The sequence below is a fragment of the Harpia harpyja genome, chromosome 3, assembly GCF_026419915.1.
Source record: "Harpia harpyja isolate bHarHar1 chromosome 3, bHarHar1 primary haplotype, whole genome shotgun sequence".
In the NCBI taxonomy this organism is placed as follows: Eukaryota; Metazoa; Chordata; class Aves; order Accipitriformes; family Accipitridae; genus Harpia; species Harpia harpyja.
Window position 1 is genome coordinate 73,862,702 of NC_068942.1, and position 25,633 is coordinate 73,888,334.

Here is a 25,633-nt window from a genome sequence, read left to right on the forward strand (position 1 = left end):
AGCTCTAAAACTGTGTTTGTAAAGCTTTGTCAGAGTGATTTATTTATCCTTTCAAGGGTCATTATTCCATTCCAGTTCATATCTCCTTTTCTGCAAGAAATGCCTGTCCACTTCTAGAGAGCTTCTTCTAGCAGGTAGAGAGCAGGACAGTAGCTTATGATTATAAAGACAATCCTGTAAGTATTTTCACAGGAAGTCATTAGACACTTTTTTTTTTTTTTTTAAACAAAGGCTGTTTGGGGGAGACTTATGCAAGAGTCTAGATGGAAAAAAAAAGAGATTAACTTGTGCACAATGAACAGCAAGTTTGTTTCAGCCAGAAGGATGTAAGAATATAGGTCAAAAATGCCTACCTTGGTGCAGTCAATACGGCCATCCAAACAGTGGCAGTTGTTGCATTCTTGATCCCACCTGCTGCCATGGGGAAAGGTCATTCCTTTAAGCCAGCAAGGCTTTCCAATTCCAATCACTAAGGGAAGGAAAAAAAAAAAAAAAAAAAGCACACTCAGACACTTCACCTCTTCAACTTACTGAAGCCATGCAAGTTTAAATCAGAAAAATACTAGCTACTGTTCCTTACATATCAGACTACTGTATATAAACTCTATACTGGCTACATTGTACCCTACTGGTTTTTGGGTAAAGGTCTGGATAGCAGATATAGGAATACCTTCTTGGCATCTAGGACCAATTCTTCCAGGGGGACAAGTGCATCGGTATCCGTTTATTTCATCTATACAAGTGGCACCATATCCACAAGGGGAAGACTGGCATTCATCAATATCTAGATAGAAAATAGGTAAAACTCAATGGCAAGGATGTAGAACATTTTAATTAAACATTTACTGAGATGTAATCTGACAATATCCACTTTCTTAACAAAGAAAGGACAGTTTGGCTTCAGAATTAATCCTGTAATTGGATAGTTCTACCATTTCAGCAGTAACCTCTAACAGATTTCTTGTAACTGCACCCTAATTGAAGTTCTGGTGATCAAAGCAGCAGTCATATGCTGACTCATCTCACAGAGCAAAGGTGTTAGTCAGCTGAAGGTGCTAATGTCTTCTCCACATTCAGCTATAGAACTGAAGTCACACATCCTGTTCTGACACCAATCTTAGACATTTAGGCTTCCCAGAAAAGCACATGCTTTCAGGAAGTTATCACAGTGCAAGAGCTGTACAATGACTTGGCTCAACAGTGCTTGAAAAGAGTGACTTACTACAATACGATTCACCATAAGGAAGAAGAGTAATAGTTCAGTTTGTAACATTTGATGTTACTTTTCTTAATAACCATGAAATAGTGAGTAGATTAATTTAGTACATACACAATTAGCACAAAAGCCTCTTAAAAAAAAACAACCTTCAAAGATTCAGAGGCTTAGCCATAGAAATCTATTGAAAAAGGCAGGGAAGCATAGTCCATTCGATGCACAGCAGTGTGTTGTTATCCTGGGGAAGAGACCAATACTAATTTATGCAACAGTCTACCAACAAAGGCAACAGAAACCAACCTGTCAAGTTGCGAGCCACAGGCACCAACTGCTTAATTTTCAACCATAACCATTCTCTTCCAAAACATCTTTCAAAAGGTTTCCTTCCATTGAAAATGAAGGCCCACTCCAACCCCTCAGAAAAACTGTTTAAACACCAATTCTTGACTGATGCACAGTATCGTTTCATCTTCTGTGTTTAAAGGACTGGACTTAGAAAGTGAACGTGATAAATGGTAGTAGCGAGACTGTTACCCATGTAGGCCATGGAAAATAACAAATGAATGTGAAAGGGCTTTTGGTTCTATTCTAGCTTCTTTCAGAAGCACTCTAAGATGAAGTTTGATGCAAATACGTAAGTATCTGAACTACTACAGGGTTTAACTACTCTTTCCTCCTCTCTTCAGGCTATGTCGGTTTAAGATTATCCAGCCTCTGTATGCTGAAAAAAGTGACTGTTAACTCTGTTTCTGTTATCAGCCATAAAAGGCATTTTTGTCAGAGCTACTCCTTTTGTCTATACCAGTCTAAACATGAAAAAAAAGCCTGCAGTCCCATTACAAATGCACAGCACTTGTCTTTGACTACAAATAGGCCTCTCTGCATTTCTTGTCTGGAAAAGGAGAATTCAATATCCCTCACTGCGTGTCTGGATCTAGATACATGATTTATCTGCCATCCCTGGTTCTATATCCAGAGATTACTAAGCTGATGCTACCACAAGTACTAGTCAACCTCTGACTAGAGATGTTGGCTCATTTACTACCTGCCAGAATGAGGATGAAATCTCAACTTGAAAGCACACCAACATACTGATGGAGTAGAAGGACCAAGCCCAACAGCCTTGAGGCTACAGAAGACTCAGTCTGATCTTCTGAAGAGGTAAAAATAAAATAAAGTAAAAATAAGGTATCTATCACATGCAAGTCAAAATGGTAATATTCCATTAAAAAAAAAAAACCCAAACAAAAAAGCCCACCAACAAAAAACCACCAACTCTTCCACAACACTTCAATGCAGTTTTAGGGTCTTTTGTTCCCCCTTCTTTTCAGTTTCTATCCTTCAGGATAATTCAGTGCAACAGGTTTGTTTTATAGCTTTGAAAGACCTTTATCATACTTCTGTTGTTCACATGCCAGCACTACAGTCCTGATGGTTTTGTTTTCATTTGCGATGTCTCAGTGGATTTCAGTTTCTAATGTTAAGTGGAACACCTAGTGATATATGTCATCTTTAACAAGTTGCTTATCAGTAAAAATACTTAATAAGCTTCTATGAAGCCAGCACCCCAGAACCTTCAGAAATGTCTGACAAAGTTCAGCAACCGGTCTTTGAGTATAATTTAAGCAACGCAGTTCCATTTAATGAAATGAAGAAAGGAACGTAAGTTGCCATTATTTACAAGCTATCAGTACCTGGCTGACTGACAGGTGGCTTCTGCTTCATTATTTGGAATTCAGCTAACCTAATGCAAAAAGGGCGACAGGGTGTTCTTTCTGATTTGTGCGTCAGAATGGTACAATCTTTCAGGTCTTTACCCATACAGGTACTTACTAATTCTGCAGTCAGGACCAGCAAACCCAGGCGCACATTCACATCGAAACCAATTCACACCATCAACACAGATGCCTCCATTGTAACTGTAAAAATAATAAACCTATCATGACGCCAAGCATTCTCGGTGTAGATTCACTAGTCTAAAGATGAGCAAAAACCATAGGTCTCATGCAGCGTGTTCAAATGCATATTTCTATTGTCCCTAGTCATAGTACTTTCTCACTATTCAATAATGCAGAATTTAAAAGTCCATGCTAATTCATAATATGAGTCTACTTAATAAGCCATCTACACTGTTTCATTGGTCTCTAATTAAAGCTTTGTTAATTAAACCTTCTGTTTAGGGGGACGATCTATTCCCATCAACAGAGAAAGAATAATGTTAGATAAAAAATACTGCTTGGTAAGTCACCTATAAAACAGCAACATCCTACAGAAGTGGATGCATGCGTGAGGAAGTGGATCAACAGAACTCAAGGAGATAAAACAGCACTGTAAAGTGAATATGGAGAAAGCCTAGGCTTTTACGAAGTTGCTTTTTGGGGTTTTTTTTGGTTTTTCGGGGTTTGTTTTTTTTTTTAATACACAAAGTACAGGTTATTGCATCAGAATGGACAGCAGAGAAAGATACGGTAGATGGTTTGCCTCATCCACATATCAGTATTTTTCCCTTTCAATCACAAATATCAATGCCTATATTTAAAATACTCCCACTGTATCTTCCAAAAAATTAATTTTGTTTTAAAAACACATTTATACATACTATTTGATCTAACAGGATTAAATTATCTATTTATTGTAAATAAACAGGTTTTGATTTCTCTCTTTTTTTTTTTTCCTAAAACTCAATTGTAGGTGCTTGAAATGTTATAAAGTCTGATTCATTTCATATCACAGTAATTTACTAGTCAGTTCTGGTACAAAGACTACACTAAAATACTTCTACCTGTTCATACATGAATCAACTCAGCATTGTTTTGTCGTCTTTGCTGTCAAGGAATAGATAAGGCATGGCAAAAAATTATTTTAAGATTTTTACAGAGGCCGGCTTTAATTATTGTAGGGTAGAATTAGTTGTAATCTGGAATGGAAATCCGTATTACTATGCTCACTTTTATTTTCACAATAAATAAGTTACAGAAGTGGCGTTCGCATACTTACCATGGATGAGGGTTGCAGTCATTGGTGTCTATAAAAAAAAAGAATACAGACTAGTGTAACTAGTGGCACATTTATGTTCTAATGTATAATATTATAGTTCAAGAGACACTATATTTGATGGAAAGCAAAGCAAAGTAATACAGCATCGAATGTTTTCTTCCACACTTGCAAAGAAAGTTCAATTAGACCTAACAGACCAATGAAAGACCTTAAATTTTACGAACAGACTCACAAATGCAAAATTTTACAACTTTGCTGTATTTTGATATATCAACAGCACAGACTGACACACAGTGTGATGGCAACATAATGAAATAAAACAGGGTATTGGTTGCACTGGTTGTGGATAATTCAACCAGGCTCTAAAAGCTTTCTAAAGGATTACTACTACTTCAGCATTTCATATGTATACCTGCAACTAGCCAGATTTCTTAAACAAATCTTTCCCATAATAAATGGCTCTGAATTCTTTGTTAGCATTTATACTAGCACTGTCAGCTTTAAAACAGCTGATTAGAGCATATATCAATACAACAGTAATTTCACAGTAGATTTAGAGTAAAAATGGAGCTCAAATTTAGATTTTTTTTTTTTTTCCCCTCTCTGTCACACTTGGGGGGGGGGAATTAAGAAAAAAAAAAAAAAAAAATCAAAGTTGCAGGCTTTACTCCACCTAACCAATTCATTGTATTGGTATGTCAACATAGTTAACTGCTATCCTCAGAGAAAATGGAATATACACTACTGCCTGCCTTTCCACATATTTTTCATTATTAAAATCAGTATTTTCTGCAAGGATTTTTTTGCTCTGCACATGTTCCCCAAAATTATATTTCTATAGAAGGCTGAAAGTCTTATTTTGGCAGAGACTAGGTCCAAAAAAAAGCATGCCAAGTTCTTCATTCATTACTCGAGCATCATCATCTTTACCTACCTCCCACCCTGAATGATTCAGATATTGTGGCACATGAACTCTATAAACTTGCTTTGTTTCAGTTAACAGCTCTGTGCCAGACACTCCTAATATACCAGGGGAAAGCAGGGGAAGAAAGGAGAAAAGCCTTACTCTGTGTGCATGTACGTCCTTCCCATCCCTCTTTGCAGATGCAAGAAAAGGAATCTCCACTGCCAACACATGTTCCACCATTCATGCAAGGGTTTGGAATACAGCTGCTGTTTTTAGCTTTGAAAACACAAAAGGTCTCGATTTAGCACAGAAAATAAGAACTATTTAATCATCTGGATATGTCAATATCACAATCCTGAATAGCATTTAAGTCAACAGTACAAGACTTTACAAGATGGTCAGAAGACTCCCAAAATAGTCACATCACGTGATAATCTCTCACCTACCTTTACCACCATCCCAATTCAATTGTTTGATTGAAACATTAAGATTCACAGAAAAATTATCTATTTTTTCCCTATCTGTGTAAGCGTCCTTCAAATACTGCTGAATTCCTACTTTGCAGTGAGTTACCCAGGTCATGAGGTGTACTTCATAATAAAATACTAGTATTTAAAGTTCAGATTTTGATTAAATGCCACAATTGTATGCAGAAAGTAGAAAAGCTATACTAAGTTATCTTCCTCCAACTTCTTGGTCCTAATGGAAGTTTCGTGTACAGAAAAATGTACCACAGAGACTACATTCAAACCTCAGAAAGATCAAGAGTAGTTCCCTATAGCAGGCAGTAACCCTGCAAATCCCCTAGGAAGAACCACTTCATTTCATTTTTCCTGAGTATGTCTGCTCATATGCCTTTTGATCACAAACTTACTTCATTATGAACCTTCAAGCAAAGTGGGGGACTAAGTTCCCAAGAAAACTTTTACACAGGGTCTCTAAAGACTAACAGAGAAGTCAAGACTCAAGTCCAAGTGTTCCAAATCTGCTTAGGAGAAGCTATGTGAAAGACCATGTAAGCAGCCTGCAGAGAACAGCTTCCTAAAAATCAGTATCGTGTCAGGTGAGTGGAAGAAATTAATCTAAACTTCAGTCACCAGCCAACTGGAACAGCTTTGAACTAGCCAGCTAGAAGAACGGTGTGCCTATTTACTAAACAGTTAAGTATTATTTAAACACTTCTCTACCTCTTCTGGCTTTATCTGTAGACAATTTAAAAAGCTTACCAGTGTTGCAAGTACTTCCTATCCATTCTGGAGGACATGAACAGCGGAATGTATCTCCATCATCATAGCACGTTCCACCATTGCTACAAGTATTCGCATCACATTGGTATTCACCTATGCATCACAATAAAACAGTTTTAATTTCCACTGGTCATGCTGAATTTTAAGACCAGGTACTTTTTGATCACAAAACTACCTTTAAAGAGACTTCATATTTAAATGCAACAGTACTAGAAATGCATAGTTCCACTTGCTGCATTACAGTAAACAACCGAAAGAGTGGAATCTAAGGGCATCTCTTACAACACTATTTCACTACATGAAGGAATACTTTTTTTTTAAATGTTCCGTTTTGTTGCTGGGAAACTGGAAAAGGTAATGAATATATGCCTATTATTTCACTGCAATTGTTTTATTTTAAATTTCAGGAACTCTAGTCTCATGAGAAGAAAGAAAACAAATCTTTGGATAAACTAAAGATCAAAGTAAAAAACACTTACGTGAATGGCAAGTTTTGCCTTTCCAGTCATTCTTACACTCACAATAGAAGTCATTTACCAAATCAATGCATCGGCCACCGTTGTGACATGGATTAGGAGAACAGTCATTGAAATCTAGAAAAAGAGTTATTCAAATTAGATGATCTAGCCCAGCCAAGGCCATGAGAAAGTATAAAATACTTCTTCATAAAGGAAATAAATTGTGTACTACTTCAGAAGACAGCATTCCTAATTGTTATGGGGTTATCTTTATACAAGCAAGGAAAAAACTCCAATTTAATACAGAACAACATGAATTATGAAAGATTTTCTGACAGCTTAAGAGAAAAAGTATAATTTAGTATGGCTTTTAAGTAGAGCACCAAAGTAGTTTCATTTTTTCAGCAAAGAAGCTGTATTCTGAACTTCAGAGAAAACTTTCTAGTAGGGACCACAATGTCCTGAAAAGGAGCCCCAACCCAGGACATCCACATTAGGTTCCCTCTCCTGCTTTATGTCTCAAAATACAGAGAGTTAAAGCCATTAAATGGCTTAACTGTATATACACATACATATATATATGTGTGTGTGCATACATACATTAAACATATACGTAGACATACATGAATTTTAGAGGAGGTTCTTTTCACTTGAGAGAAACGTTTTAACAGGTAGAACATAATTATTCCAGACCGAACTTCATCTAGACCACACAGAAAGCTCTTCTGACAGTGATAGCTGCCAAAAGCTTCTCAGTCTTTATTTCACATCTCAATTGGTGCATGTCCTGTAATAAGTCTCAGCAAGTCCTTGCCATCATGTTTTAGAACAGGCTTCATTCAGAGCAGAAAAAGAACCAACTGCAGTTTCCTCTGAGGTAACATAACCATGAACTGGCCTAGTAGGCTTCTTTGTCAACTAAGGCCCAATATGTCTCAAGCCAGAGCAGCAAGAGTAAAGGCCTGCTCCCACTGAACCCACAATACAAAACACCAACTCATGATATTCATTGAGTAAAAATTCAGGCTTCAACAGTTCTTTTCTTACTAAAGGAATAGATATTAAACTTATAAATTCCTTCAGTAACATGGAAGCGCATTATAGCTTGCACTGCCTTGAAGCTAAAAAGCTTTTCAAGTTTGGGAACTACTGTGTATGAGTAGATTGGGTGAGGGACAAACTGTTATGTACAGTAAGTACTAAGAAGTACGTATGCTTATAGCAATAAATGCAATATAATGAGTTGACCCCCTAACAGGGTATATTCACTTTTGCCTCTGCTCAGGAGAAAAAGAAGTTCTCTCCTCCCGAGATACATCCTGTACTATACCAAAGAATCAGATTATGGTCATATTAAAGGAACTGAGCCTTTTAGAGCTGCTACCCAAAAATCTTCTTGAAAATACTTTTGCAAACAATACTGGGTAGACTGTAATTATAGAACAGAGAAACTACCCCGTTATTATTAACCACATACCAACCATCACTAACTGTTACAGCAAAGTTGTAATATTTGACCCTGCAATGCTTAGCAGTACTCACTTGTGTCACACAATTCTCCTTCCCAGCCACTTGAGCAGAAACATCTAAATGAATCAACTTCATCAATGCACGTCCCACCATTCTTGCAAGGTTTCCCAAGACAATCATTGATATCTATGACAAAAAGTCAACAATTATCACTCAAGGCTGTCTTCACCTACCTAAAGGAGTGATCTACACTTGTGTCTCTAGGAAAAGCAGCACAAAGTTATAGTCCATTTGTACATACATAAGAACAGCTCAAACATCTGTTTTCAAGTCTGGTAAGGTTTCTAGATGTAGTCTCTCATGTAGCAAGTCAAACCAGGGCATTAAGTTTACCTGGCAAAAATATCCAGGTGTTCAAGAAATACCTGGAACAACAATATACACACTCCTAAGTTGTGCTGTCAATGTGTCTGTCCCTTCTTTATCATTCCCATGTTGGTGAAATCCATGGCGTCTTGTAAGACCGTACATAAAGGTAGTGGGTACAGACACATTCACAATGAAGTTGGAGAAAACCAGTTTTCTTTCACAGAGGAAGCGTGAACCACTACGAAAGACAACTGTTACCAGAAGAAACTGGATTTCAAGCAGTACACCTGAAACAATGCTCTGTGCAACTTAAAATAAAACATTAAGATTTTAATAATGTTGTAAAGATTCATAACAAAAACTTTAAGTTTTAGAGCAACAAAATCATTTGGAAGAAACTCCTACTTACTTTCATGACAGTATATTCCAGTAAAACCTCTTTCACAGGCACAAGTAAAATTCCCTCCTGGCTGACTAATACACCGTCCGTGAGGCCCACAAACATTAGATGAAATGAAGCGAATTCCTTCTTGGGTAGCATTAGTGAAGACTTCTATTGTACAGCTGTCTATTACTAAGAATGAGAAGTACATCATCAGACTAATAATCTGCATCACCAATCAGTTTTTTAGTTTTAAAAAAGTTATCCAAAAATTAAGACTAATCACAATTTAAAAGTTACGTTAACTGTAAGTTACCCTCTACTTCTTTATAAATAAGGACTGTTACAAGCATTTCTTCTCACTACCTCACTATTTCACAAAGTCCAAGTGAATACAATAAAAATGTTTCTGCATTATGCTATTCCCAGAAATACTACTTTTCTTTTTTAATGTACCACCAATAAATTAAGACAAGTTTCTGGACAACAGCAGGTACCTTTACAAGAATTGTTCTTGCAGTGGTCCTTGAGATGAGAACAATTCTTTCCATCATAGTCATCAGGGCAGGCACAGTAATAGTCTCCTCCTAGATCATAGCACTTAGCCCCGTTCTGGCAAGGGTTAGGTTCACAGAAATCAATATCCATCTGTAAGAGAGAGACCATAGTTAGCAGCAGCTGCTTCATTTCCCAGGAGTAAGCATCATTATTTATGTTGCCAAAGTCACAGATGAAGCTAATGTACAGGGAACCTCAAGTTTATAATAGGGTTTATGAATCATATATATTGCATTCCATCCTGCAACACAGAGAGAAACTTCAGGTTATGTTAGTCAATCCTAATACAAAGCTTTTCTAACACTGCTAAAAAGTTATTCCTTTGCAGGAGGCTGAATAAGCACATTTGCAATAACTTAGCAAAGAAGAAGCCATTAAAAGACATCTTACTGTGACTATTCTGGCTTATTGTAAGTCACTTCTCTGTCCTTCACACCCACATACTAAGTGCGATGATGCAAGTTAAATACCAGTGTGCTTGTCAACATTGTATCTGCAAGACACTTAAAATACACAGAACCTTAAAAAAACCCAACCCTATTCTCTAGAGCATCCTTATCTCAATTAACACATAGAATTTTTTATAGAACCACATAGCTTGGAAGGGACCTCTAGAGGTCAGCTACTCCCCACCTCCTGCTCAAAGTAGGTCTAGTTAAAATCAAGCTGCTCAGGGCCTTATTCTTACAAATACTATCACCATGCCAATTTGCACACGGAAATACTAGGTACAGTTTGAACACTTCTTACCATCTAAATCAAAAAGCAAAACTTAAATCTAGCTTTCGTGATATAACCCTTAACACAGACAAATGGCTGTAGCAAAGCAATTCTGCTTCTTCTACATCTTAGACTGAAACACAAGATCACTGATTGGTGATGCCCTAAATTGGCCTCAAAATCCACAAAGCGGCCTCAAAAGGTATGCTGTTACATCACAGTATCTTTCCTCCAAATTGTTATTCTTAAGGATTGCTTTTCTCCCCCCAAGTGAATTTTTTCCTCTTCACATATCTCTTGAGAGAAAGATAGCTTCCTCAACCTTAACAGACATAAAATTAAGTCCAATAGTGGATTTGGTCAATATTTTCAGTAGTTCTGTAGCTAAATAGGAGAAAAATGCAAAGCTAACCAAAACAGAAGGAACACAAATGGTGTTAAGTATTTAATTCAGAGGAGCACATACAATTCCAGCTGCAATGGAGGGACTTACAGCAAGCTATTTTGTGCTCTCATATGGAACATTCAAAGCAAACTACAAAGAATAGCTAAGGTCTGAGAAAGATTCTCAGATCTCCTCTATCAGATGTCTCCATTTGTTTCCTTCCATTAGTGTAAATTTCCCCTTCCCAATGCAAGTTCAGTAGCTGGTACTTTAGCATCTGGAATCAATGGTAGATTATTTCCTGCAACACAGAAGGCAAGCAGCCAACTCCCCCCTATTATTCAAACAGATTTGCTAAAACTTTAATTACACAGTATGGTATGAATCAGCCAAGAGTAAACCACTCAAACTATGATCCTTATGTAGAAATGGTACATGAGCTATTAGGTACTGCACCAGTTCTATTAAACGGGTCAGTATTTGCAACCCTTTTAAATTTTGATAAAAGGATGGCATTGTTTCTTCAACAATGCAAATAATATAGAATAAAATTACTTCAGCATTTAAGAGCGATCACTCCAATGTCCTCCATGAAAAATTCTGGAGCAAACCAAACAAAATTCTAACCAAAGGCCTCCAGTTGATGCTGTCTTGCTAACCGTAACTCTTTCATAAATCTGGCTATCAGCGAAAGCCAAAAAGGACATACTTAGGGCAATATAATTTTACATTGAAAATTCTAACGTCCTCCCTAGAAAAAGGAAGACCTTCGTTATCAGGAAGTACTTTATGAATTATCACTAGCACTTCAGTATTTCAGATCTGAATCCTTATTTAAGCACTAGAACTACATGTTCCGAAAATGATCTCAAACAGAAAGTTCTGAGAGCCAACACTTGCATATCTGCCTGCCTTTAATTATATGGATACTCCTACCAACAACAGCAGGATTACTTGAAAGGTAATTTCATTATGTACTTCAGAGTTATTAGCATGAAGACCTAAAACGTGCTAGCGTAACAAAAGGACACAGGTCCTGAAAATTGCAAAGGAAAACGTTTCAAGCTTAAGGAATACCTGCAGCCTTAAAACATTTAGGAGAGCCAACACCTACATGCAACAACTTGCAGTTTACCAGCCTGCAAATTCAAGTGTTACAGCTACTATGACAGCACTACACAACAAATTTGCTTATTCAGAGTATCAAGTAACAGCTACGTTAGTAATGCTTCAGCCTTGGGTTACTCCCATTTAAACCCAGAGATATGTTTCTTTCAAGAATTCAATCCATGAGAAGTATTGCAATAATGTCACCACTGCCCTCACCTCACAGAAGACTCCTGAGAAGCCCTGTGAACACAGGCAACTGAATCCATTCACCAGGTCTTTGCAGCGGCCTCCATTTTGGCATGGATTGCTTTCACACTCATTTGTTTCTGTCTCACAGTTTTTTCCTGTGAAACCACGAGGGCATAAGCAATGGTAACCATTCACTTCATCCTTCACAGAGGGGAAAAAAGGCAAAAGTAGAAAGATTTGTTTATTGATAAAACTTGCACACAAGAACTCAAGTTATTTCTATACTCTGGATTTATGAACAGCAGTAACAGCACATAAAATTATTTTGTGAAATGGTACAAGAGTCTGCAAGTGCAACATTACACTTTTAACATTTAACCTCATTTAACCAAATGTAATTCCAAACTATAGAATTCATAACTAGCCAGAACAAGATTAGTTTTCAATATGGCACGTAATAAACAAGAGTTACCTTACAAGTCCCTCCATGTTGACATTGTCCATGACAGTCATTAATATCTATGGATAAAATATGCAATGCATTAGAATTTATACTGCAAAGTCAAAGTCTAGCATAAAAAATGAAGAACAAATGATTTTCAGGAAGGATTTTTTCTGGATGTTTCAATGGAAAGCAAGGATGCTTGATGTCTTAAGAGGTTCTTATTTTAAAAAACATGCAATAGAAAATTACATATTACATATTTCTATTACAGTGTAATAGAAATTAAATCAAATGCTATCAGATAATTTCATATCTAACATTTTAGCTAAGAAGTCTTTTAAATTTAATCAGTATATAATATCATTCAGAATAAGGGATGAGTGAGTAGGGAGAGATTAGAGTTATGTAAGTGTATATCTAACCTTTTAATACCAATTACATGTCTAAATAAATTTTCCAACAGTATTTTCAATTTATATTGCTGGAAGTTAGAAAAATCCTGACAACAGGTATTTTTTCTTGTACAAGTATGTGTACTATCATTCATCATAAAACCTGTTTTAAAGAATAGTGCATCCTATGGTCAACATACATACTAAAGAAATACTAACTGATATGACAATTTACTCCTGTCCATCCTGGAATGCAGTCACAGTAATATCCACCAATGAGATTTTTGCAAGAGTAAGCATTAACACAGGGTTTCCCCTCACACTCATTAGCATCTGTGAAAGAAGATAAAAGAAAGAAGAGAATAAAGAACAAACCCAGAAACAGATTACCACAGCACCAAGCAAAGTTTCCATGCAATCCAAGCATCAGAAGCTCATATTATACATTGGTAGGGCACTAAAACCATTTACATAACACAAGTTTTTAATGCATACTTGTCTATAGTAGCACATGCATATTATCTCACTTTTTCCCTTTGCCAAAATTCAAAAAGGTATTATGTTAGTCAGGGCAAATCCCTTCCTTGCCTCTGTAAGCTTATAGTCACTGTTCTGCCACCATGAAGGAGCTACCATCACCAATGCTGTATTTTGAAACAGAAAAGTTACTGGGCATTCTAGAAGAACTATTATAAGTAAGCTTAAGTTGCAGCTTAAATAGTTATAGGTTCCCTTGAAACTTCTGGCTTTAAGATCTAAAGAAGAGCTAAGATACCAATAGCAACACACATCTTCAATGTTTTCTTCAATAAAATCATGTCAGAAACACACTTACATAGAGTTACTCGTTATTTGGGAATAATCTCCAGTGGTCTTCAAAACTTCAGAGGGTAATTACTTACCGAGCTGACATGTTGCTCCAATCCACTGTTGTGGACATATACACTCAAATGCATTAATGCCATCAATACAGGTCCCTCCTTGAGCACAAGGGTTAGATGCGCATTCGTCAATATCTGGAAAGTCAAAGTGTGCCATGGTTTAAAACTCGGCTTAACCTGTTTTGGGGTTGGGTTTTTTTGTTTTGTGTTTTGTTTTTTTGTTGTTGTTTTTGTGGGGTTTTTTGTTGTTGTTTGTTTGGGGTTATTTTAAAGTTATTTTGAGATGAAGGGGGAGAATGTACAAATAAGCTTAGGAACAGACTAACATTTCTAACCTAACTTTTACTTAGGCTTTTCTCACATCTTTAAGATAGGGTATAGAGGAACTCTGAAATTTTCTATCTGCAAACAGCAAGAAGATTCAGTTAATCTGCCAATGATGAACACATTCATTGAAAGTCATGTTCCTAGACCATGACACAAGTTTAGCCAGGTTTTTGGGGGGTTTTTGGTTTTGTTTTGTTTTTTTTGTTTTGTTTTGGGTTTTTTTTGAGGATAGTTGCTGTTAAAAAATGGATGACTCCCCCCGCGCCGACTCCGTGTTCCAAATCACAGTCAACATGCAAACCAACTACATAGGTCTACAATACATTTCAACTACTTCCTGTCTTCCAAACCAGACTCCTTTAAGGAAGTAATCTACTTTTCTACTACTTTAAGAAGGGGAGAACCTTTCATGTGCGTATTTGTATTTCTTAAAACGAATCCATTCTGTATTTTGCTTTAGACCAGCTAAAGAGTCAGAAAGTGTCCTACAAGCTTCAGCAACAGGGTATTTCTTTGGATATGGTCTAGCTATGCTTTTGATAACCTGTGGATTTCAACTGTATTAAATAGATACTGCTGGCTGCACAGTACCATTAATCTTTTCAGAGCTGTTAAAAGACAGGTAAGGTAAGACTGTCACCAAATTCCATACCCACAGAGTATGATATTGTCAAGTAAGCTGTATCAACCCTTCCAACCTAACGGGTCAGTCATCAGTAAATGCATACCCACCAATAGCACATGTTGGTCCACTCCACCCTGATGGGCAGTGACACTTGAAGCCTGACGAAATTTCATGACAAATTCCACCATTAGCACAGGGATTAGATACACAAGCATGCTCCGCTGGAAAGAAAGAGGGAAAGAAATTCTTGCTAAATACTCTTCCGGTATCAATTAAGGACAACTTACACAGTTAGAAATTGTGTTCTGATTAAAAGTGACCAAGAACATGACCAGTGGAGAGGTGCCTGTACAGAAGTTTGAAGCCTCCCTCTCCCAGCTGCAGAGAGCAAGATTCCCAGTAGGAGACTGAAGCAGGATTTTACTAAACGTGCATCATGCTTCAATATCTACTGACTAGAAAGCCTAAAGGTAGACAAGTCACTATCTCAGTATCCCAGGAGCTAGAGAAGTTCCCTATTAACCTACTGCTTCCAGCCACACACTTCCACTTCCAGGGTGCTCCAGCACTGGTTTTTTTTTCCTTCAGTGAGACAAAACAGATATGCTGTATGCAGAGGTCTGAACAGTAGTAGTAGTTTCAGTATCAAAGGTCTGTTTAGCTTCATTCTAATACTGTTCCTTGGAAACAGCAAAGAATAGAGCTACTTGCAATTATAGGTAGTACTGCTTGTTGTCACTCTATGTAGGGCTGTAACACTTGCAGAAGCTGCACTAAGCAACAATCAAGTTGAGGAGGGACAAGTTGTATGCCATAGTTTTTGATATTTTCCCTCTCAGAAGCCAAGGAAGCTTTTGGAAAGAAGAAAACAATCCCCTTACTAGGTAAGACTTTCTAATTGTTGCTAGCATTTATATTTTGGAATCTTTCTTGCAGGCATGTTATCTAGTTTGCAAACTGAATTTACATTTTCATGATGTTAGGTATTAGTACCTAAAGCAGCTGATATACCAACCCACTGTTAATAATCAGTACAGAACTCATCAAGTGTATCACCCTTTTTCCCTGCCTCCTCATCTGAAGAGCCAAGGGGCTTCCCCACAACTTTCAGGGCAAGCAAAGACAAGATTTCAACCATTTTAGCTAAAACTTTGCATCACATTCTAACAGCTGAAGCAAAATTCAAATTTTGATAGTATCATTAATACCACATAGCACTTTATAGAAGTTCAAACTTGTTCTACATCCTGATAAATGTGAAAACCTTCTGCTGATAATAGTTTAGTGAACTTAAGGTCAAACAGTTAAGTGAAAGAAAAAAATGGGTTCTTTCCATCTACACTTACATCTATCAAGGAATAGCAAAATTCAAAGTGAGAAGACTGGGAATACCACATTTTAAAAAAAGGGATTTAACAATCCATCATGGCAAAGAAAGTCACTGCAGAACACCCAACAGAATACTACATGTGAAAAAGCTGAACTGAAAGCTTTCCTTTTTCTCCAAACATCAAATCTTTAAAGCAAAATAGGAAAGAAATAGAAATTGCACACTTGCCCCTTCATCTGCAGACACAGCATAATCAGGAAAGGTCTCCAAATACCAAAATAGTCTCCAGTATGTGAAAATTTTGGTCCTTGTGTAACACATACACAGATACAAATGAAAAAAGCAATACGCTATCTTTGTACTGTGGTTGAGATAGGAAGCAGTTTTTCAAGTTGGATAGACACAGATCTGTTAGAGTCTAGTCAAGAAGGCGTACTTCATTAGAAATACGGTTCAAATGCTTTCCTCCATTTTGCCAATGGGAACAGGGAAGACACTTAACTTTGTTTAGACTGCTCAAGGTGACTTTGTAAGAGGGCTTGAGCACATTTCCATAGTGGTTAACATCTGGATTATTAATGCAAATGTATTACAAGTCCATATTAAAAGAAGATTTTAAAAATCAAATTTCAATTGATCAAAAAGGAGAGTGACCATATTCAGGCAGCTAAAAATTGGGCCAAAACCCCACACCACAGTTAAAACTGAAGCATTCATCACTACTACCTTCCTTAGTCCCCAGCTTGTATAATATGCATATCTGCAAGCAAGCCAGAAGACAAGAAAATGGGTAGCAGGGAGAAAGGTAACAGGGAAAGCTGCACCTGTAACCCATTTCCATAAGACTATAGCCCAATTGCATGTTTGGATTAAAGAAGCAAAGAAATCAAAGGAAAGAAATATTCTCAGTCTTATCTAAATCCAAGGGAAACTGTTACAGCATTTCTATTGTCTTCAGTGGTTTTTTGAATAGCCAGCCTAAGACACTAGACAGGAGAGACAGCTGGCATATCCCCACTGACACACAAAGTAACAATCAAGTTGAAAGGACAAGCTGCATTGCCATCACTTTTCACACTTCCCCTCTCAGAAACCAAGCTAGCTTTTGGAAAGGAGAAAACAGCTCCTCTAGAAAAATAAAACCAACAATGAGCATATAAAAATGCCACCTGGCTAACTAGAACATAGCCATGCCTAAAACAGTTTCAGATTTCTGAAGATACATGCAATATCCAGAAGTACCAATTTCGCAGTTCTTTCCAGAGTAGCCATCTGGGCAAGCACAGCGATATTCATCTGGTTCGGTATTCATACAGGTTCCACCATTCAGGCAGGGATGGTGATTTCCACAGTAATTCAGATCTGGACAGAGAAAAGTGTCAATCAAGAGGGAGCACAAATCTCACCAGTTTAATCCCTTGTCAGACATACAGATGCCCTTCTAGCTTGAACATTATTCACCCACATCATCCCCATATTCCATTAGTTAGCCTGTCATCTGGTAACTATCCACAGAATGGGGAAGGATGAGCAAGAGACAACTACATGAGTTAGAAGAGTCAGGACCATTCCAAGCCTTTTGTCTTAAACTTCCTATACTTACGATGTTTAGGCATTATCTGCCATAAAAGAATTAGGCACAGAAATACTCAGGTAGTTGCACACTAGCAGAAAAAAAATGGTTAATGAGTTATCAGTTAATCATGCGACTTAATTTATTTTTCCTGTACATTAATGTTAAGTACCTTTGTTACAGAGCAGGCCACCCCAGTTGGTTTCACAATTACACTGCCATGGTTCATTACAGCTCCCATGAGCACAGCCTGGGTAGCGGACACACTCATCACAGAACTGTCCTTGCCAACCATAATGACACCTAAGATGTAAGTTCACATGTTAAAAGTTAGCAACATGATGCTTAATTATCAGCATTACAGGTATTTAGAACACTACACTTACCATTCTCAAGAACAAGGTCAACTGTTCAATGTGCAACAGATAACAAAACTTTATTTCTCCTGTTTAAAAGGGACATACTAGTCCCGTTGAACATCCTTACTGGAACTCATCTTGCTCAACCATATTACATACCACAGCAAATAACACCAAGCACTACATGTTATAAGAACTGTACATAAATTAGTTGTTCTTTCATGAGAAGTCCCATCCGCCAGAGAGGCAGCTGTCTTGCCAATTTTCTCAGGACTTAGTTTCTCAAGACAACCCTTTTTAAAGATTTATTCTATTACATCCTCAGTGTTCTCTAGTGACGTTATGAAAAAAAGTGCTCTTTGGAGAAAGGAGGAGAGAGAACAGAAACAAAAGCCACTAAGAATTCATTTGTTTTAAACAGAGTTGAAATTTTGTCACAAGATTTCTTCAGAGACCAGTATCTTTGTTATCTGTAACAAAATTCTGCTAACAAAAGCAACTGTTTATGCTACAGGAAAAGTGCTAAAGTCTGAACTTAAAGAAAAAGGACATAGGCTAATTTTTTTTTTTTTTAACCTATATTTCACACACATTTTAATCAAAAGAAATAGTAAGCTTGCTCTTTTGGGCAAAAAACCACCCCATTCGGCCTGTTATTTTAAGAGTATTTCTTACAAACAATTTAAGAGCCACACTAGCAACAAAGAGATGCATAAAAACACACTGAATGGGAGTTGGGCACATGCCTGCCAGTGGAGCCCTAATGCCTAGGGGAAAAAAGCATTAGAAAGGAAACTACTTTTTTACATTTAACACCACCATTCTATTATTGACATGCTTTGAACACCATAAAAGAACAGAAAATAAATTCTTAAGTCTTTGGGGTGTGGTGAGAGAAGACAAGGAAAAGAAGTATAAACGAGGAGTCTTGGTTCCTTGTGAATCAATCCACTTCCACCTTTTTCAGTTAACTGTATCAATCCCCAGAGGAACAGAACAGGTTATGCTGGCAGGATTTTATTTCAATTTCTACTATTTACATAGGCAGAAAAAGTCTAGATGCAGATCTATGCAAGATTTTTTTTTTATATAAAGTTCTAGAACTACTCTGAGTTCTTAGTTTCAGTATCTGTTCCTCATCCTCCCTCATAGTTGTGGGATCCCTAAGGAGAGCCTCAACTGTGTACCTAGTCCAGAGGCCTCCAATCGCTCATCTTAAGCAAGGCTGTCAGAAGCCTGGAGAACATACGTATTTCAGAAGCAGCTTTCTTTTGCTGTATTCGCAGTAAGAGGAAACAAATACTGCTCCTGCTAAATTTGATCTCTTCCTTCCTCCTCAAGGACAGAAAAATCTTTTCAGGGGCTGGTAATAAACAATAAAAAAAAGCACACTGTAACTCACTTTACTGGCCCCAACCCAAATCTCCATCCATGCCAAACCTGCCACTACTGCCAGTGATTCACCATGACTATCCTAGCCAGAACCAACTCCCCACCCACATAGAACAAGCACTTTCAAGGGCTGAAAGTCTGCATCACAAAGCAAATAATCACAATAACTCTATTTGTTTTCCATACCCAATGGGTAACATGTGTCTTTGTTTAACACTGCACTGGTGATTAAGAGTGCAAAGAAAAATACAGCTACCTTCTTAGAACTTGAAGGCATCTTAAGGACCTACTTGAGTTTGTAGGTATGCTTGACTGCATTAAAATTAGTTCAGCAGAAAAGGATTGCTGCTTTTTCATGATATTCAAGACAGTCAAAGTTTACTGTTAAAGTCACCACCAAGCCCGAGGGAAATAATTTCTAGAGGCTAAAAGCAGTCCAAAGGAACACAGTGTTTACAAGTCAAAAGGTTACTATGTGGTAAGCTGATCAGCCTTCAGTTTACAAGGAAGAGTAAATTAGGATTTCCTCTTGAACAGGAAGTCTGGTCGCATCCTACATTAGCAGGTGCTAGAGCAGCTTTAATTCCACTTCCTTCTAAAAAGATAATGTTTACATGGATCTCAGCTCACTCCTAGAGCAAGATGTGATCAATAAAATGAAATCAATTCAGAAACAGGCACATTGTAATTTATGAGAAAAATATCAAGCCAAACCACAAGGATTAAAAAAGGCTAGTGATCCACTATGAGAAGCCCAAAAGGTACAGATACAAAAGCAACATCTTCTATAAAAAAACCCAACCAACAACAACAAAAAAAACCCCAAACCAAAAAAACCAACCAAAATTCGTTTTCAAGTAACAACCACTTGTGTAAAAGCCAAAAGGAAACTGTTAGCGCACTTAATGGTGGGCTAAAGTTACCAGGTGAGAATAATTTGTTGGAAGTTTCTGCAATCCTAAATTTTTCACATCTGACTAAAGAAAGCCAAATTTAGAGAATTCATAAGGATTCCCATTGTTCAACAGACAAAGAAAATTCTTATTGGAATCAAGATTCTACTTCCTTTGTCCTTCCCCTCTGCTGACTTCATCGGCTCTAACTCGTCTTTACAACCACACACAAAACAGAATCAGAGATGGCTTAATCTTAGCCCTTGCTGGGTTATTAGCAGTACAAAAGAAGCTACTATAAATAGATTGTTACAGTTTAGTAACTTCCTGATGGAAGGTTGAAGTACAGGCATCTGCTCTCAGACCAAAGTGTCCCTTCAGGTCAGGATTAACGCAGAGAGTGTGCAATAGGAATAGAAGAACAATTGCTAGTTATCTTGAAACCAAGAACTTGCAGAAAAGATCCTGATAATTCTACAGACATGCTTCACAGCTTCCATTTTCCCTAGATCAGAGTCTGGTGGCAATAGAAAATGAGAATTTAAATACAAGGCTGGAGGAAGGGGAGGTGGCAGGAGTTAGCATTAGCGAAGCTTCTAGATAACATTTCAGTCTTGAGATTAGGGAAACTGCAACTGTGCAGGAAAAATACTGTTGTCATTAACAAGTAGATAAAGCCACAATAGTTCAACTCATAGTGTATACTTGGTTACAGTTAAGACAGTGGGGCTTCAAACAGATGAATTCCAGGATAAGGAAGAAAGACTTTCTACGGTAAATCTCAATGTGTTTAAAGTAGTAAATTTAGTATCAAGGAATCGTACAGAAGCACCCGCCACTACACACAGTTCAAAGATACATATGTACTCGGAGGCTGCAATAGGGGGAAGTGGGGAAAGGAGAAATAGAAGATTTGAGGTTTTTGCTTTTCCTGGTGCTATTAAAAAAGCTAAACTGGTCAAGTTCAATAAAATAGAGATTTTTCTACAGAACTGTACTTTCCCTATATTCTTCTGAAACAGTTATAATTAAGGAAAAAGCTGATACTCGTCTTTGCTTTCCTCTGAGGAGGTTTGTGTTATAATTATTTAGTGAAAGCTAGGTTGAAATTGAGCATTTCCAAACCAAATGGCACAAGGTGTTCAAAAGATCCCACGTTGCTGTATGTAAACAGATACATTATTTGCGAGGATAAGGCCCTGAGCAATCTGGTCTAACTAGACCTCCTTTAGGCAGGAGGTGGAACTAGATGATCCTGGAGATTCTTTCCAAACTCCATGATTTTATGGTAAATCCTACAACAGCAGTTATGGAAGTGATGTGGAAAGGCAAAGAGATGTACCCAGATCGTGATGGTCTGTAAACCATGGTCCCTCAGCGCTTCACATGATTAGCTCCTCCTTAACCAAAAGGAAGACACCTGTTACACAGCAAAAAGTTAGCATGCTCTCAACAGTCAACTTTAACTCAGCTGTTTCATACTACCTTCACACATGGTGTATTCTCCTGGTTCAATCCCTTCTAGTTATTTGAGAGTCCTGAACTTTCTGCACAGAAAGTTCAGCTGAGAAACTTCATATTGCAGGTCTCATCGAAATCACTAATCTACTCTAGTTAACCTTACAAGAAGGCTCATAATACACAAGAATGAGAGGATACCCAAATAAATTCTGTTCTATGCCTAGCTACAGAGCTTTGTCAGCACTCCATGCATAAATACACCTAAACCACCAATGTGAAGGAAATCAAAACTAAACTACTCTGAAGTCTAGATCAGAATATGGGGTGTAAAAATAAATTAAAAAAATCCTAGGGAGGATGTAGACAATGTGGTATAAGCCTTTAATTACCACAGGTTACACCTTACTAGTATATTACACATCCTACAAAGGCTGATGTGACAATCACATTTACACATCATTTTTTAAGCAGGCTTTTTGGAGGGAGCTTCTCCCACTCATATTTCAAGGGGAAACTGTGGCCAAAACACTCAACACAGGAAAATGAAGCAAAACAGTGACATTAAGAGCAGAAGCAAAATGCATCATTCAGGGGTGGGGGAGAAATAACCCTCTTAAATGGAAAACCACTGAATTTTCTAATGACGTGAACAGGATGGCGTTGCATAGGCCAGAACAATAGCTTTATATTAGTTATTTACTTAAAATAACTATAAGAAAGTCTGTTTAATCTTTTAAGAGATTAATTGTTGCATAGCAGGCAGCAATATGGTCTAGCTGTTAGATCCTACAATCCTGAGCATCCAGATGCAATGTTATAGCTAGTATGGTACTCACTCACTAAGATTTGTCACAGAAATGCTTTCTCCACTTTCCTACCTTTGAAATAGGCATGATAATTTTGTGACTAGGGAAGGAAGAGATGCTCGTTAATGAACTCAAATAATTTAATTACCTGAAAGCTTGTCAACTTTTCCTCTCACCCCAAGCATTCTTATTAGACCAAAAGATACAAACCTTTCACTACAAACTTTTTTCTCCTCTAATAAAGGAAGTTATTGAACGCTAACATTCTCATTCCAGTACTTTGAGTTTTGTGAAGGAGCTGATAGAGAGGATGGTTCAAAATTGTTTAGCCAGAACATAATGAGCAAGCATCCCTCAGTTAACTTGCAGTAAGTGGCTCTAAGGGTGTGTCTATATTTGCATTAGTTCACACCAGGAGCACTCTTTTTAAGTGAGATGCCTGACCATTCCTGTTGATGGTGTGTTGGTTCACATCACAGAGTTGTTTTGGAACAAAGGAACTGGATTCCTTTTAGGTTAAACTAAGGTAATGTAAAACACTGTATGCCAGGAGCACACCTAATGTGTTGCAGCTGCAGACAGGCATTTAATCCACAAGAACAGACTAGAGCTAGTCTAAAATTAAAAAAACTGAAGTGTTTTTAGTATGGATATTGGGTTCTTAACACTGCTTTGATCTACTGTTCCAATTTGTCTGCACTACCTACTATTGTAGACACAAGTTAAAGCACTACATATTTTTACTTACTGTACACCTGCTCACATTCTCCTGGAAGCAGCATCCACCTTTAGGATATATTCTGTGCCTTACTACCCCCTAACCATCCAAGGAAGCAAGTGCAGAGCATGCAACAGTTCCTTGACCAATAAAGAAACAAAACATGGGATTCTTTTTTGTCTAAATTAATATGTCTACTTGGGAAATACTTGCCAACAATCCCAGAAGTCTCACCACTAGGACATGAAAAACAATAATAAAAGCATACTGGTTATGATAACAGGCAAGAGAACTATGATGAGACACACAGCAACTGTAATAATTTTACAAGTTCTTTGAAACTTGAAGTTGTCGTACGGTATCTTGCATCAAAGAGGAGACAGGAGAAGATGTCCAGGTACTGGTATCAAGTGCATTCCTGCAGGGCCAAACAATAGCCCTACACTCTTTAGGGACCATAGCTAGTCCAAGATTGTAGGAATTGAAATGGTCAGATGACATGGCAGCTAGCATACTGCTCAAGACTTTTTCTAGTTTACTGTTCAGAGCAGCTTTTGAGATTTCTCGTAATTCCATTCTGGAACAATTGTGGAAGGAAGCCATATCATTTAGATCAGGCTGATCTAGCTAGTATGGAAGTTCTCCATCTCTTACTGTCTTCCCACTTTCAGAAGCAGGTATTCTATTTCCTTCTTTTTTCAGTCCTCTACAATGTTTTGTTAGTCCTCTATAGTCTTTCAGTAACAACCTGTTTTGAAATGCCTCACCAGATCACCTTGTACTCAAGAATGAGTTTACAAGAATCCAGCTGCCCTTTTTTTTTTTTTTTTTCTCTAATTTTAGGCAGAGTTCCCCAATGCTGATGTTAACCATGTTATCCACCCAACTGTCATGAAAACATCAGACAGACATTAGTGATACTGGTAGGCCTCCTACTGAAAAGGACAGGAAGACTATGCAAGCCTTTAACATTTAACAAAGGATTCTAGAACACTACTACACCCCCAACACTCCAGGTAGTTGTAGCTCCTTTTGCAGCTCAAGCTTTTGTTCCTGCATCTCTGTGAAGAAAGCACTGAATAATAGTTGAGCAGGTTACAGCCCTTATAGGGACAGATTAAGGGAGCAAAACCACTTGGGAGAGGCCTACAGCATCTGCAGGCACTGCTGGACACAAGAAATCAGCCTCCCAAGCAGGGCTGAAATGGAATACAAGGACTACCAAAAGGCATGGCACTGGACAGAAAGTTTGAGAAATCTGTTTCAACAGGACAAACATAAGATACATGATTAAATAAAAACAAACAAAAAAAAATCACCAACACTGTAAAATCAAAATTTTGTCACATATAGTTCAAAAGCAGTTCTAGAGTAAGACAGTTCAAAGCACACAGATTAAACAATTAATTTACTTTTAAACTGTATGCTTGCTTTGTTCACCTTGCACAAATTCACATTACAGTACTATTAACAATCCCATTTCTAATTCATTTCAGTTAGTGTACACATTCTAAAGAAATTTTTGTATCACAGTTGTGTGAAGTAAGTTGTGCATTTCCCAGGACATAACCTAGGTCCTACCATGGCTCAAGAAGCTGAACACAAGCTGAGCAGTGTTAGGGATTTGACCTCTTTTGTTTTGCTTTGGAAGAGAAATTTAAACATTCAGAGGCAACAGGAAACCTACAAAGACTTCGGAAAATACCATCATCCTGGCAGGAATATGACAATGTAGGCCAGATAGGATTGAGCCTAAACCAGTTATAAGCCATTAGATCCCATTCTTCTCTAGACAGTTTAATGGAATTTAACAAAGTACTTCAAATGATGCAAAAACATACAAGAGGCACCAATCATCATGGCTTGGCAATGTTGCTTCTTTGACAATCCTTCCTACTACTTAGGGCTGGTGAAGTCAGTCAAGACCACCATTTGGTCTGCCACTGCAGGCAAAAAAAAAAAAAAAAAAAAAGATATTACAGTGACCAAACACTTTGAGTCTTGATATAGATAAAGGTTGGGTTTGGGTTTTTTTGTTTTGTTTTGTTACTTTAAGATTGCAATTTCCCATCTTTGCAAGATTCAGCAAAGTTGCTTTTGTTTTCCTCAAGGAAGTAATTTTGCTCATTATTCAGTAATTTTTTATTTTTGCTGAACTACCTCCACAATGACAAAAACTTATCACCTAGACCCAGCCATACCACAAAATTGTTTCCTATGTCAGGTCATTTGAGACATCAGGTCATCCCCTACTTAATTTCCATCCATGAAAGTTCAACAAAAGAAATGGCAAACTTAACACCACCCTAACTTCCTCAAAACAATGGTTACATGAATTTGCCCAACAGACAATGTACAGTTACAGCTAATGGCATATCCTTTATTAACAGTCTGCAGTCATTTAGCTACTTTTAAGATCTGGT

At 37.5% G+C, this 25,633-nt stretch overlaps 1 protein-coding gene across 3 annotated transcripts in view; it reads right to left on the reverse strand.

Moving 5' to 3' along the window:
• The window catches only part of JAG2 (jagged canonical Notch ligand 2), a 74,211-nt gene that overhangs the window by 8,526 nt on the left and 40,052 nt on the right, over positions 1-25,633 (reverse strand). For all 3 annotated transcript variants that reach the window (XM_052783387.1, XM_052783388.1, XM_052783389.1), the window contains 17 exons: positions 17,754-17,884; positions 17,251-17,370; positions 14,786-14,899; positions 13,748-13,861; positions 13,065-13,178; positions 12,481-12,527; positions 12,036-12,209; positions 9,544-9,694; positions 9,074-9,238; positions 8,368-8,481; positions 6,847-6,960; positions 6,347-6,460; positions 5,280-5,396; positions 4,214-4,241; positions 3,050-3,135; positions 671-784; positions 354-469 (listed from right to left, as the gene is read on the reverse strand). In XM_052783387.1, coding sequence (XP_052639347.1) covers positions 354-469; positions 671-784; positions 3,050-3,135; positions 4,214-4,241; positions 5,280-5,396; positions 6,347-6,460; positions 6,847-6,960; positions 8,368-8,481; positions 9,074-9,238; positions 9,544-9,694; positions 12,036-12,209; positions 12,481-12,527; positions 13,065-13,178; positions 13,748-13,861; positions 14,786-14,899; positions 17,251-17,370; positions 17,754-17,884 — 1,933 coding nt within the window. The remainder of the gene's footprint in view (positions 1-353; positions 470-670; positions 785-3,049; positions 3,136-4,213; positions 4,242-5,279; positions 5,397-6,346; positions 6,461-6,846; positions 6,961-8,367; positions 8,482-9,073; positions 9,239-9,543; positions 9,695-12,035; positions 12,210-12,480; positions 12,528-13,064; positions 13,179-13,747; positions 13,862-14,785; positions 14,900-17,250; positions 17,371-17,753; positions 17,885-25,633) is intronic.